At 44.8% G+C, this 14,481-nt stretch overlaps 2 protein-coding genes across 2 annotated transcripts in view; both read left to right on the forward strand.

Annotated features, from left to right (window-relative positions):
• ikbkb (inhibitor of nuclear factor kappa B kinase subunit beta) overlaps window positions 1–14,481 on the forward strand; it is a 505,718-nt gene that overhangs the window by 105,994 nt on the left and 385,243 nt on the right. The window lies entirely within an intron of this gene.
• The window catches only part of dmtn (dematin actin binding protein), a 90,336-nt gene that overhangs the window by 42,980 nt on the left and 32,875 nt on the right, over window positions 1–14,481 (forward strand). Inside the window, exons 9-12 of the mRNA XM_078565679.1 lie at window positions 7,596–7,643; window positions 9,798–9,947; window positions 12,887–13,005; window positions 13,475–13,580. Coding sequence (XP_078421805.1) covers window positions 7,596–7,643; window positions 9,798–9,947; window positions 12,887–13,005; window positions 13,475–13,580 — 423 coding nt within the window. The remainder of the gene's footprint in view (window positions 1–7,595; window positions 7,644–9,797; window positions 9,948–12,886; window positions 13,006–13,474; window positions 13,581–14,481) is intronic.

Below are 14,481 nucleotides of genomic sequence, written 5' to 3' on the forward strand. Positions count from 1 at the left end.
TTCTGTCTCTATCTATCTCTGAAACTCCCTCTGTCTCTGAATCTCCCTCTGTCTCTGTATCTCCCTCTGTCTCTGTATCTCCCTCTGTCTCTGTACCCCTCTGTCTCTGTATCTCTCTCTGTCTCTGACTCTCTGTCTCTGAATCTCCCTCTGTCTCTGTATCTCCCTCTGTCTCTGTATCTCCCTCTGTCTCTGTACCTCTCTGTCTCTGTATCTCTCTCTGTCTCTGTCGCTCTGTCTCTGAATCTCGCTCTGTCTCTGTATCTCCCTCTGTCTCTGTATCTCCCTCTGTCTCTGTACCTCTCTGTCTCTGTATCTCTCTCTGTCTCTGTCTCTCTGTCTCTGAATCTGCCTCTGTCTCTGTATTTCTGAATCTCCCTCTGTCTCTGTATTCCCTCTCTCTCGTCTTTCTCTCTCTCTCTCTCTGTATCTCTTTCTGTCTCTATCTATCTCTGAAACTCCCTCTGTCTCTGAATCTCCCTCTGTCTCTGTATCTCCCTCTGTCTCTGTATCTCCCTCTGTCTCTGTATCTCCCTCTGTCTCTGTATCTCTCTCTGTCTCTGAATCTCTGTCTCTGAATCTCCCTCTGTCTCTGAATCTCCCTCTGTCTCTGTATCTCCCTCTGTCTCTGTATCTCCCTCTGTCTCTGTATCTCTCTCTGTCTCTGTCTCTCTGTCTCTGAATCTCCCTCTGTCTCTGTGTCTCCCTCTGTCTCTGTATCTCCCTCTGTCTCTGTATCTCTCTCTGTCTCTGTCTCTCTGTCTCTGAATCTCCCTCTGTCTCTGTATCTCTCTCTGTCTCTGTATCTCTCTCTGTCTTTCTGTCTCTGAATCTTCCTCTCTCTCTGTATCTCTCTCTGTCTCTGAATCTCCCACTGTCTCTGAATCTCCCTCTGTCTCTGTATCTCCCTCTGTCTCTGTATCTCCCTCTGTCTCTGTATCTCTCTCTGTCTCTGTATCTCTCTCTGTCTCTGTCTCTCTGTCTCTGAATCTCCCTCTGTCTCTGTATCTCTCTCTGTCTCTGTATCTCTCTCTGTCTCTGTATCTCCCTCTGTCTCTGTATCTCTCTCTGTCTCTGTATCTCTCTCTCTGAATCTCCCTCTGTCTCTATATCCCTCTATATCTGAATCTCCCTCTGTCTCTGTATCTCTCTCTGTCTCTGTCTCTCTGTCTCTGAATCTCCCTCTGTCTCTGTATCTCTCTCTGTCTCTGTATCTCTCTCTGTCTCTGTATCTCCCTCTGTCTCTGTATCTCTCTCTGTCTCTGTCTCTCTGTCTCTGAATCTCCCTCTGTCTCTGTATCTCTCTCTGTCTCTGTATCTCTCTCTGTCTCTGTATCTCTCTCTGTCTCTACCTCCCTCTATCTCCGAATCTCCCTCTGTCTCTGTATCTTTCTCTGTCTCTGTATCTCCCTCTGTCTCTGAATCTCCCTCTGTCTCTGTATTCCTCTCTCTCTCTGTCTTTCTCTCTCTCTCTGTCTCTGTATCTCTCTCTATCTCCCTCTCTCTCTGAATCTCTCTCTGTCTGTCTCTGAATCTCCATCTCTCTCTGAATCTCTCTCTGTCTGTCTCTGAATCTCCCTCTCTCTCTGAAGCTCTCTCTGTCTGTCTCTGAATCTCCCTCTCTCTGACTCTGTCTCTGAATCTCCCTCTCTCTCTGTATCTCTGAATCTCCCTCTGTCTCTGTATTCCCTCTCTCTCGTCTTTCTCTCTCTCTCTGTCTCTGCATCTCTCTCTCTCTGTATCTCTTTCTGTCTCTATCTATCTCTGAAACTCCCTCTGTCTCTGAATCTCGTTCTGTCTCTGTATCTCCCTCTGTCTCTGTACCTCTCTGTCTCTGTATCTCTCTCTGTCTCTGACTCTCTGTCTCTGAATCTCCCTCTGTCTCTGAATCTCCCTCCGTCTCTGAATCTCCCTCTGTCTCTGTATCTCCCTCTGTCTCTGTATCTCTCTCTGTCTCTGTATCTCTCTCTGTCTCTGTATCTCTCTCTGTCTCTGTCTCTCTGTCTCTGAATCTCCCTCTGTCTCTGTATCTCCCTCTGTCTCTGTATCTCTCTCTGCCTCTGTCTCTCTCTCTGTCTCTCTCTCTCTCTGTCTCTCTCTCTGTCTCTCTCTCTGTCTCTCTCTCTGTCTCTCTCTCTGTCTCTGTCTCTGTATCTCTCTCTGTCTCTGAATCTCTCTCTGTCTCTGTATCTCTCTCTGTCTCTGTCTCTCTGTCTCTGAATCTCCCTCTGTCTCTGTATCTCTCTCTGTATCTCTCTCTGTCTCTGTATCTCTCTCTGTCTCTATCTCCCTCTATCTCTGAATCTCCCTCTGTCTCTGTATCTTTCTCTGTCTCTGTATCTCCCTCTGTTTCTGAATCTCCCTCTGTCTCTGTATTCCTCTCTCTCTCTGTCTTTCTCTCTCTCTCTGTCTCTGTATCTCTCTCTATCTCCCTCTCTCTCTGAATCTCTCTCTGTCTGTCTCTGAATCTCCATCTCTCTCTGAATCTCTCTCTGTCTGTCTCTGAATCTCCCTCTCTCTCTGAAGCTCTCTCTGTCTGTCTCTGAATCTCCCTCTCTCTGACTCTGTCTCTGAATCTCCCTCTCTCTCTGTATCTCTGAATCTCCCTCTGTCTCTGTATTCCCTCTCTCTCGTCTTTCTCTCTCTCTCTCTGTCTCTGCATCTCTCTCTCTCTGTATCTCTTTCTGTCTCTATCTATCTCTGAAACTCCCTCTGTCTCTGAATCTCCCTCTGTCTCTGTATCTCCCTCTGTCTCTGTATCTCCCTCTGTCTCTGTACCCCTCTGTCTCTGTATCTCTCTCTGTCTCTGACTCTCTGTCTCTGAATCTCCCTCTGTCTCTGTATCTCCCTCTGTCTCTGTATCTCCCTCTGTCTCTGTACCTCTCTGTCTCTGTATCTCTCTCTGTCTCTGTCGCTCTGTCTCTGAATCTCGCTCTGTCTCTGTATCTCCCTCTGTCTCTGTATCTCCCTCTGTCTCTGTACCTCTCTGTCTCTGTATCTCTCTCTGTCTCTGTCTCTCTGTCTCTGAATCTGCCTCTGTCTCTGTATTTCTGAATCTCCCTCTGTCTCTGTATTCCCTCTCTCTCGTCTTTCTCTCTCTCTCTCTCTGTATCTCTTTCTGTCTCTATCTATCTCTGAAACTCCCTCTGTCTCTGAATCTCCCTCTGTCTCTGTATCTCCCTCTGTCTCTGTATCTCCCTCTGTCTCTGTATCTCTCTCTGTCTCTGAATCTCTGTCTCTGAATCTCCCTCTGTCTCTGAATCTCCCTCTGTCTCTGTATCTCCCTCTGTCTCTGTATCTCCCTCTGTCTCTGTATCTCTCTCTGTCTCTGTCTCTCTGTCTCTGAATCTCCCTCTGTCTCTGTATCTCCCTCTGTCTCTGTATCTCCCTCTGTCTCTGTATCTCTCTCTGTCTCTGTCTCTCTGTCTCTGAATCTCCCTCTGTCTCTGTATCTCTCTCTGTCTCTGTATCTCTCTCTGTCTTTCTGTCTCTGAATCTTCCTCTCTCTCTGTATCTCTCTCTGTCTCTGAATCTCCCACTGTCTCTAAATCTCCCTCTGTCTCTGTATCTCCCTCTGTCTCTGTATCTCCCTCTGTCTCTGTATCTCTCTCTGTCTCTGTATCTCTCTCTGTCTCTGTCTCTCTGTCTCTGAATCTCCCTCTGTCTCTGTATCTCTCTCTGTCTCTGTATCTCCCTCTGTCTCTGTATCTCTCTCTGTCTCTGTATCTCTCTCTCTGAATCTCCCTCTGTCTCTATATCCCTCTATATCTGAATCTCCCTCTGTCTCTGTATCTCTCTCTGTCTCTGAATCTCTCTCTGTCTCTGTATCTCTCTCTGTCTCTGTCTCTCTGTCTCTGAATCTCCCTCTGTCTCTGTATCTCTCTCTGTCTCTGTATCTCTCTCTGTCTCTGTATCTCTCTCTGTCTCTACCTCCCTCTATCTCCGAATCTCCCTCTGTCTCTGTATCTTTCTCTGTCTCTGTATCTCCCTCTGTCTCTGAATCTCCCTCTGTCTCTGTATTCCTCTCTCTCTCTGTCTTTCTCTCTCTCTCTGTCTCTGTATCTCTCTCTATCTCCCTCTCTCTCTGAATCTCTCTCTGTCTGTCTCTGAATCTCCATCTCTCTCTGAATCTCTCTCTGTCTGTCTCTGAATCTCCCTCTCTCTCTGAAGCTCTCTCTGTCTGTCTCTGAATCTCCCTCTCTCTGACTCTGTCTCTGAATCTCCCTCTCTCTCTGTATCTCTGAATCTCCCTCTGTCTCTGTATTCCCTCTCTCTCGTCTTTCTCTCTCTCTCTGTCTCTGCATCTCTCTCTCTCTGTATCTCTTTCTGTCTCTATCTATCTCTGAAACTCCCTCTGTCTCTGAATCTCCCTCTGTCTCTGTATCTCCCTCTGTCTCTGTATCTCGCTCTGTCTCTGTACCTCTCTGTCTCTGTATCTCTCTCTGTCTCTGACTCTCTGTCTCTGAATCTCCCTCTGTCTCTATATCTCCCTCTGTCTCTGTATCTCCCTCTGTCTCTGTATCTCCCTCTGTCTCTGTACCTCTCTGTCTCTGTATCTCTCTCTGTCTCTGTCTCTCTGTCTCTGAATCTCCCTCTGTCTCTGTATCTCCCTCTGTCTCTGTATCTCCCTCTGTCTCTGTACCTCTCTGTCTCTGTATCTCTCTCTGTCTCTGTCTCTCTGTCTCTGAATCTCCCTCTGTCTCTGTATCTCTCTCTGTCTCTGCCTCTCTGTCTCTGAATCTCCCTCTGTCTCTGTATCTCTCTCTGTCTCTGTATCTCTCTCTGTCTCTGTATCTCTCTCTGTCTCTGTATTTCTGAATCTCCCTCTGTCTCTGTATTCCCTCTCTCTCGTCTTTCTCTCTCTCTCTCTCTGTATCTCTTTCTGTCTCTATCTATCTCTGAAACTCCCTCTGTCTCTGAATCTCCCTCTGTCTCTGTATCTCCCTCTGTCTCTGTATCTCCCTCTGTCTCTGTATCTCTCTCTGTCTCTGAATCTCTGTCTCTGAATCTCCCTCTGTCTCTGAATCTCCCTCTGTCTCTGTATCTCCCTCTGTCTCTGTATCTCCCTCTGTCTCTGTATCTCTCTCTGTCTCTGTCTCTCCCTCTGTCTCTGAATCTCCCTCTGTCTCTGTATCTCCCTCTGTCTCTCTATCTCTCTCTGTCTCTGTCTCTCTGTCTCTGAATCTCCCTCTGTCTCTGTATCTCTCTCTGTCTCTGTCTCTCCCTCTGTCTCTGAATCTCCCTCTGTCTCTGTATCTCCCTCTGTCTCTCTATCTCTCTCTGTCTCTGTCTCTCTGTCTCTGAATCTCCCTCTGTCTCTGTATCTCTCTCTGTCTCTGTATCTCTCTCTGTCTCTGTATCTCCCTCTGTCTCTGTATCTCTCTCTGTCTCTGTCTTTCTGTCTCTGAATCTTCCTCTCTCTCTGTATCTCTTTCTGTCTCTATCTCTGAATCTCCCTCTGTCTCTGAATCTCTCTCTGTCTCTGTATCTCCCTCTGTTTCTGTATCTCTCTCTGTATCTCTCTCCGTCTCTATATCTCCCTCTGTCTCCGAATCTCCCTCTCTCTGTATCTCTTTCTGTCTCTGTCTCTCTCTCTGTCTCTGTATCTCTCTCTGTCTCTGTATCTCTCTCTGTCTCTGTCTTTCTGTCTCTGAATCTTCCTCTCTCTCTGTATCTCTTTCTGTCTCTACCTCTCTCTATCTCTTTGTATCTCCCTCTGTCTCTGTCTCTCTGTCTCTGAATCTCCCTCTGTCTCTGAATCTCCCTCTCTCTCTGTATCTCTCTCTGTGTCTCTGTCTCTGAATCTCCCTCTCTCTCTGTATCTCTCTCTGTCTCTCTGTCTCTGAATCTCCCTCTCTCTCTGTATCTCTCTCTGTCTCTGTCTCTCTGTCTCTGAATCTCCCTCTCTCTCTCTGTATCTCTCTCTGTCTCTGTATATCTCTCTGTCTCTGTCTCTCTGTCTCTGAATCTCCCTCTCTCTCTGAATCTCCCTCTCTCTCTGTATCTCTCTCTGTCTCTGTATCTCTCTCTGTCTCTCTCTGTTTCTGAATCAACCTCTGCCTCTTTCTCTCTCTGTCTGAATCTCCCTCTGTCATGTCTCTCTCTGTCTCTGTATCTCCCTCTTTCTGAATCTCCCTCTCTCTCTTTGTACCTCCCTCTCTCCCTGTTTCTCTCTCTCTGTTTCTCTCTCTCTGTTTCTCAATCTCTATTTATATCTCTCGCTGTATATCTTCCTGTTTCTCTGGCTTGTTCCACTATCTCCCTGTCTGTGTCTCCCTCTCTCCGTCTGTCTCTTTGTTTGTCTGTCTCTGCCCCGCTCCCTGTCACTCCCTCTGTGTGTTTCTCCCTCTGTTTGCTTCTTCCTCTGTCTGTCTATCTTTGTCTCTACCTCTGTCCCTCTCTCTCTCTTCTCTTTCTCTCTGGTCTGTCTTTTCAGGTGAACCCCTAAGATTTCTTAAATGATATCTGCCCGCAACGAACACGCCCTCTTACTTCGAATGTTAAAAAGTAGTTTTAACAAATCCAAAACTCCGGGTTGGAGCTTTATGTGGCTTGAGGCACATTGGGAGGCTCAGTGTGTGGAATAAGATATCAGACCCCTCAAATCTTTCATATTTCTAGCTCAGCCCCTTGAATAACACAAAGAAACATATAAGTGTGATAAAGAGGGAAAGACTTGCATTTCTATAGCACTTTTCACAATCTCAGGCCTTCCCAAAGCTACTTTACAGTCAATGAGGTATATTTAAAGTGTAGTCACTGTGGGAAACACAGCAGCCAATTTATGCACAGCAAGCTCCCACAGCCAGTAATGTGATAGTGAGCAGATGATCTCTTTTGGTGATGTTGATTGAGGGATAAGTATTGGCTAGAACACTGGGGGTAGCAACCCTGCACTTCTTTAAATAGTGTCATAGGGTCATCTACATTCACCTGAGAAAGCAACATCTCATCTGAAAGACAACACCTCTGACAGTGTAAGACACACTCAGTGCTACACTGGGAGTGTCAGCCTGGGTTATATGCTCAAGCCCTGGAGTGGGATTTAAACCCACAGCCTTCAAACTCAGAGGCATAAGTGCTACCCACTGAGCCACAATTGATAGCTGCTAAATTGAAACTACTCTCACTCTTGATGTCACCTTGATGCTTAAAACATTTAAAGTTGCATAATCACCATTGTGTTGTTCTCTGGGAGTCAGGCAATATGGGAGGGATTTGTTGGAGATGGTGCTCCATACAACTGCTTTGTAGTTATACTGAAACTCTTTCGAGTTATCAACAGTCACAGATTGCAACTCTTTTTGAGTACAATCACAGTTCTTGGTTTCCGGAAGTGGGACATGAACCCACAACCCTCTGATTCAAAGGCGAGGGTGCTATGGACTGAGCCACAGCTGACACCTCCCGTAGTTATACTGAAGTCGCACAGAAAGCAAGTTAGTGCAAGAATGCTGAAGTATTTCCTGAGACCTTCCTCATGGGCCACTGTAGCTTCGGCAGATAATGCATGATAGTAATCATTGATAGGCATTGTGAGCGGGCACTTTAACAAATTTGATCATTCCAACATTATGATTTCATTTTATTTCTAGATATCGGCACCAATATGTACAGGAAACGTCCCATCTACAAGCAGAATGGTAAACTCTGTTTTGTTTCTTCCTATCTCAGAGTAATCTCTTATTTGCCCTTTGTGTTATGGCTCTGTGCCAATCCCCGATCCGAGGAGACGCTCAACACCAAGAATCTGCAACATGGCAATGCTGTTCCACCAACACAGCATGTGTGGCTTCAATACCTCTGACCTTATAAATGCCAGTTGTTACTCCCCTTAGAATTACAAAAAGCACAATAAGTCATAGCTGTGAGCACCACTGAGAAATCAGAACATAACATGATTTGAGGAGTGTAATTTATGCAAGTTTTCTGACAATACAAAGCTAGATGGGGAAGTGAGCTGTGAGGAGATACAAAGAGTCTTCAAAGTGACAGATATAGATAAGTTCAGTTCATGGGGCAATGTGAAGTTATCCACTTTAGGGAGAATTGGAAAACACTATTTTTGAAATGGTAAGAGACCATTAGATTTGGCATTTAGAAGGATTTGGGAATCCTTTTACAGGGAATGCAGAAAGTTAACATGCAGGTACAGCAAGCAATTAGGAAGGTAAATGCCAATTGCAATTTATTGCAAGGGGGTTGGAGTAAGGAAGTCTTGCCACAATGCTGCATTGTTGAGACCACACATGGAGTAATGTGCACAGTTTCAGTTTCCATATCTAAGGAAGGATATTCTTTCTGTGGAGCGGGCGCAACAAAAGTTCACTCGGCTGATTCCTGGGAGGAAAGGGTTGTTCTATCAGGAGTGAGAATGTTTCCCCTGGCTAGAGAGTCTAGAACTAGAGGGTGTAGTCTCAGGTTAAAAGGTTGACCAATTCCGACTGAGGAGAAAATATTTTTCCATTCCGAGGGTTGCAAAACTTCTCTCACCCAGACAGCACTGGATACATAGTTACTGAGGATATTCAAGGCTGAGATCAATAGGTTTTTGAACTCAGAGAATCAAGGGATATAGGTAATGGATGGGAAAATTGAATTGATGTACAAGATCAGCTATGATCATATTGAATGATGGAGCAGGCTCAAAGGGCAGAATGGCCTCCTCTTGCCCCTATTTCTTATGTCTGTGGTTTGTGTCCTGTCAATGAGAGAAGCTGCCTATTATCTCTACTCTCTGTCTCCTGACATTCAGCCAATTTCCTAACCAGGTCAATAACTTTCCTTCAATTCCATGAGCGTCAACTTTAGCTAACTGCCTCTTCAGACGGATTTTATCAAATGCCTGCTAGAAGTCCACAGATATTCACAGACATTTCCCTGTCCACCACTTAAATCACCTCTTCAAAAACATTCAATCAGATTCTCCAGGCCTGGCCTACCCTTTACAAACCACACTGGCTCTGTCTGATCAGTTGAAAATTTCCAAGGTGTTCAGTCTCTCCATCCATAATTATGGATTCTAGTGACTTACTGACACAGACATTAGGCTAACTGATCTATAATTCCCCGATTTCCCTCTCTCACCTTCCTTAAACAGCGGAGTGACAAGTGAATCTAAAGGAACACTTTCTGAATCGAGAGGAATTTGAAACATTATAGTTAGGGCATCTGTAATATTCTCACCTACTTCCTTTAAAATGCTTGGTTGGGAACCATCTGGTTCTGAGGACTTGTCGCTCTTTAGTGCCATTATTTTCTTCATGCCTGTTAATTTCTTCACGTTAATTAGGGTGAGTCCCTATCCTGATTCAATATTAGTTTTTTTGGGGTGTGCTATTCTCTTCCTCGACTGTAAATACTGACGCAAAGTAATTATTCAACATGTCTGTCCTTTCCATATTTTCATTGACAATATCACTGGTGTCCATCTTCAAGGGGCCCACATTACTCCTGCCCGCCATCTTTTTTCTAATATAATTGTGAAAGCTTTTTGTGTTTATTTTGATATCCCTCACAGGTTTCTTTTCAAACTTCCTTTTCCCAGCACTTATTATCTGCTTTGTCATCTTTTGTTCCTATGGCTGTGTATATACCAGTAACATCTATACACAACTCATCCGCTCATCCTACTATCATTGACTTTCTTTCTCTCATCTTCATTCCCATGCCTTCACTTGTCCCCACCTCATCTTCATTGATCCTTTCCTTGAGCTTCTCACAGCCTTACTGCAAACAGCTTGTTCTATCAGCTCAGAAGCTCTCAGTCCGTGACCTGTTTTACCTTCTTGTTCCAGAACCATCGATTGTGATTCCACAGAGTAAATATATCGAGGATCTCATCATTGAATCGTCCAAGTTCCCAGCCGCTCAGCCTCCGGACCCCAATCTTCCGGCTAAGATAGAGACAGAATATTGGCCTTGTCCTCCCTCACTTGCTGTCATGGGTAAGACAGAATCTGTGGGCACACTCAGTTACACCTAATCCTTTTGCACTTCTATTGTTGCTATAGCTTCATCGCTATTGGTGGGAAGAGACTGAACATTCCATATGTTCCTCCTCCTGACAGGAAGGCCATCAGAGTCCTCTGTGTTTCCATGGATACTGTCGGGAATCAGTGTTGATGGGTTGGATCCATGTTCCTTCTTCCCCTCACTGTGGTACACCTAGCTCCAACACATCCTCAGCCTTATCCTCTTTCTGCTTCACTCCACGCCTTGCCTCAAGGTGCTGAATTTTGTTGGGGTACATTTCTAAAGGGTGTGCAGGAGCAGAGAGACCTGGGTGTACATGTACATAAGTCATTAATGGTGGCAGGACAGGTGTTGTTACTAAAGCATACAGTATTCTAGGCTTCATTAATAGGGACATAGAGTACAAGAGCAGGGAGGTTTTGATGAACTTATATAAGACACTGGTTAGTCCTTAGCTGGAGTATTGTGTACAGTTCTGGGCACCACATTATAGGAAGGATGTGAACACATTGGAGAGAGTGCAGAAGAGGTTTACGAGAATGGTTCCAGGGATGAGACACTTGACTGTTTTCCTTGGAGAGGAGAAGGCTAAGAGGAGACTTGATAGAAGTTTTCAAAATCATGAGGGGTCTGGATAGATTAGATAGGGAGAAACTGTTCCTGATCGAGAACCAGAGGGCACAGTTTTAAACTGTTTTCCAAAAGAAGCAAATGTGAGGTGAAATAAAACTTTTTCACACAGTGAGTAGTTAGGGTTTGGAATGCACTGCCTGGAGGTGTGGCGGAGGCAGGTTCAATTGACGCGTTCAAGAGGGCATTGGATGATTATTTAAATAAAAACAATGTGCAGGGTTATGGGGAAAAGGCAGGAGATTGGCACTAAGTTAAAATGCTCAGAGAGCCAGTGCAGACATGATGGGCTGAATGGCCTACTTCTACATCGTAACAATTCTGTGATTTCCACACACAACATGAGCTTTCAATACTTCACCAAAAACAGCCATTCTTCACATGTGCGTTGAGGCAGGAAAGGCTGGCAACTTTATCGTTAAGCATGACCATGCTCTCCCTCAGAGTTCCCCACATGTGCTCCTTTCTAACCAGGCTGACTCGGTAAATTGGGAATGGGAATACATGCTCAGCAAGGCGGGGGGAGGGGGGGGGCGTCACACCCTGTCTGAACCAGAATTCTCGGGCCCTGATGTTTGACGGGACATGGTCATGGTACATTTTCCATACTGCCCTGAAGCTAGGATAATTATCTGAGTGCTGCAGGAGTTTGCACTGTGTGATGCTTGGTTCATTTGCAGACTCCACCAACAGATAAACACTGTAATGAAATCTCCTAAGCCAGCTGAGTTTTGGGTTAATGTTGATTTAATGACATTCCTGTTATGGCACAGCCAATGGTAAATGCTGAGCTGTTCAAATCCCAAAGGGAAACTTGAAACAACTGCCACAACTGTTTTGCAATTTGTATAAATTTTGAGATTTAAGACCACTGAGTCTTATAGGTTTCTTACGAAACTAAATTAAACCTTTATTAACAGAAGAAATGATTTTAAGCACACACATAGATCTACAAATTACTACTATGATAACTTCTAAATCCCCTAGTTAATCTAATTCCCAGTTAAGGCAACAGTAAGACATAGATTGTAAAAGACCCAGGCAAAGAAACATGACACTCTGAACAATCCAATTCAAAGTGAGTTTTCTTAACTTCAGTTCTTTGCAGACAGCAGCTTGAGGCTTAGACACTGGAAGCTTTTCACACTTGTTTTAGATCTTAGAATGTCTGCCCTTACACACAGCCATCTCTCCTTTATACATATTTTCCCCATTGAATGCAAATTCCCATTGTTTCACTATGTCTTTGGACTTTACGGGCAGAATTTTGCCCTTGGTGGGCAAACAGCCAATCCCCGCCGCCGAAACGGGGCCCGCCGCCATTTTGAATGGGCGGGCCAATTAAGGCCCACCCAGCGGCCTGCCCGACAGTCTGGCTATGCGCTTCCTGTGAAGGGGGGGGTGGTGAGAGAATCCCCAGCTGTCAAAGTGCATGCACGCGAAAGAGCGCATTGCTCCCTGGGACTAAGTGCTGTCTCAGGGAGATTAGTGACAGTCTAAAAAACTTAAAAAATAGAAAAATAAAAATATTATTAACATGTCCCCCTCATGTGACAATGTCACACGAGAAGGGACTTGTTAATAAATATCACATTACATTTATTAAAGTTTTTAAAAAGGAACATGAAACCTCATCCCGCCAGTGGATAAGGTTTCATGTATTATCAGAAGCACGCTGGGGCTCCTGGCCTACCTGCCAGCCTTAAGGTTGGACGGGCAGGGCCTTTAATTACTTTAAGTACCCTGTCAATGGCTTCAATTGGCCATTGACAGGTCGGCAGGTGAACAGCTGATTTTGCTGTCCGCCCGCCTTCCTGAAAATTTAAAGGGACCGGGATGACATCGGGGGTTCCTCCTGACGTCATCCCGCATCATTTTCCTGTCGGCGAGCGGGCCCCGCCCCCAAATCGCCGACGGGAAAATTCTGGCCTACCTCTCTAATAATAAGAATCTCTCATAGTACCAATTTTACTGGTAATCTTTGGGGAAAATAAACACACTATTTCTTAACTTCTCCTGGCTAGGTGAAACATTTCATCCCTCCTTTGAATTCAAGCTAGTCTGGCTTATTTAAAATGCAAATGTTCCCTTTACACCTTACATTCTAAAACATCCCCCATGTTTACCTGCTTAACATTTCAAACCTAGTTTATCTCCTGACACATCAAAGCCTTCAGACCTGCTGCCTTTAATTCAATGAAGTAACACACACACACGATACTTAATAATAAATTCCAGTAACATTATGAAAATTATTATATCTTCCTGTCATCCCTTGCAGAGAAAGAATGGAGAAGAAGAGTCACTTCAAAAGAGGACGATGAGGATGATGAGGAGGATGATGACGAGACTGATGGAATGAGACAACTGCGTGAGATTCAGAGAAAGGAGCTGAACAAGGTGGGGGAAATGCCTGGCTCTGTACTGCATTACTGATTTCAGGGTACAAGCGACAGGCCATGTCCAGCCTTGTGTTTGTCCTCTCAGGTGAACACAAAAGATCTCGGGCACTATTGTGAAGACAAGCAGGGGAATTAACCCCAGTGTCCAGGCTGACAGTTATCCCCCAATCAGCATCATATAAAACAGATTATCTGGTCATTATCACATTGCTGTTTGTGGGAGTTTGCTGTGCGCAAATTGTCTACTGCGTTTCCTACATTACAACAGCGACTACACTTCAAAAGTACTTAATTGACTGTAAAGTGCTTTGAGATGTCTTGTGGTTGTGAAAGGCACTATATAAATGCAGGTCTTTCGTTATATATATATACACACATGAATACAGTTACATATGGATATACACACAAACACGTACTTACTTTCATACCTTTCCACTGGAGTTGCTGTTTTGTTTGTTGTGCTCTAGATCCAGTCTGGACTGGGAAAGTTAATCTTGAAGGAAGAGTTGGAGAAGTCGAAACCACGAGGGAGGAAATCTCGTTCACTTCCAGACAGAACCACCAGGAGTTTCTGTAAGAGTCATTAACAGAAAACTAAGCAGCATTCTAGTTTCTAAGGTGCCATATATCATAGTTTGAAGCCCTTTCAGCACTTGGACACAGTGATTTACTGAGCTTAGTCAGGGCCCACTTCTGTGCAGCCAAAGTAACTGTGGATGTGCCCAGGTAAACAGTGCAGAGGCCCCTGACTTTCCTTTCATTGCAACATTTACAACAGGAAACAGGGTCCAACTAGGAACAGACGAGAAAAGGAAGTGTGCTCAAAGCGCAGTGGGGTTCAGTCAGTGTCTGGAAAGGGATGAAAAGGTGCAGCAGATCAGGCAACACTCCATCAGCCCAAAGTACTGATTCTACTTCAGTTGGGAAATGGTTCACTGAAGAATGTACTTTCTGCTGTTGGACTTTTTAAAACAAAAAATGTTCAGCTTCTTCTAAAATCTGGCTTGGGACAAGAGCACAAGTTGTTTGAAATCTTACAAAGCCTGCACATGACACAGGACGTTGCCTTTAAGAACTTCCTACAGATTAACCGGTGAAGAAATATTATGTTTGGAATCCCTTTGAATTTTTCCCTGTCGTGATATGAATCTACAGCAGGAGACGCAGTCTTTAATGTGAGAGAGGCAAAGGGGCATAGACACATCTCCTGCCCATGATGGCTGGTAAATATCTTGAACAAACTTTCCAGGGAGGGTGTGACTGTGTTCACAAATGTTTAGAGAGATTCAATTGAGAAGGAGGAGGGGGTGATTTGATCAAAGTTTTCAAGCTATCAAGGGGACCAGATAGAGTAGATAGAGAGAAACTATTTCCGCTGGTTGGGGAGTCTAGGACTAGGGGGCACAGCCTAAAAATGAGAGGCAGGCCTTTCAGGGATGAAATTAGAAAATAGTTCTACACCCAAAGATTAATA

Source organism: Cetorhinus maximus, chromosome 20 (genome assembly GCF_964194155.1).
Source record: "Cetorhinus maximus chromosome 20, sCetMax3.hap1.1, whole genome shotgun sequence".
Taxonomy (NCBI): domain Eukaryota; kingdom Metazoa; phylum Chordata; class Chondrichthyes; order Lamniformes; family Cetorhinidae; genus Cetorhinus; species Cetorhinus maximus.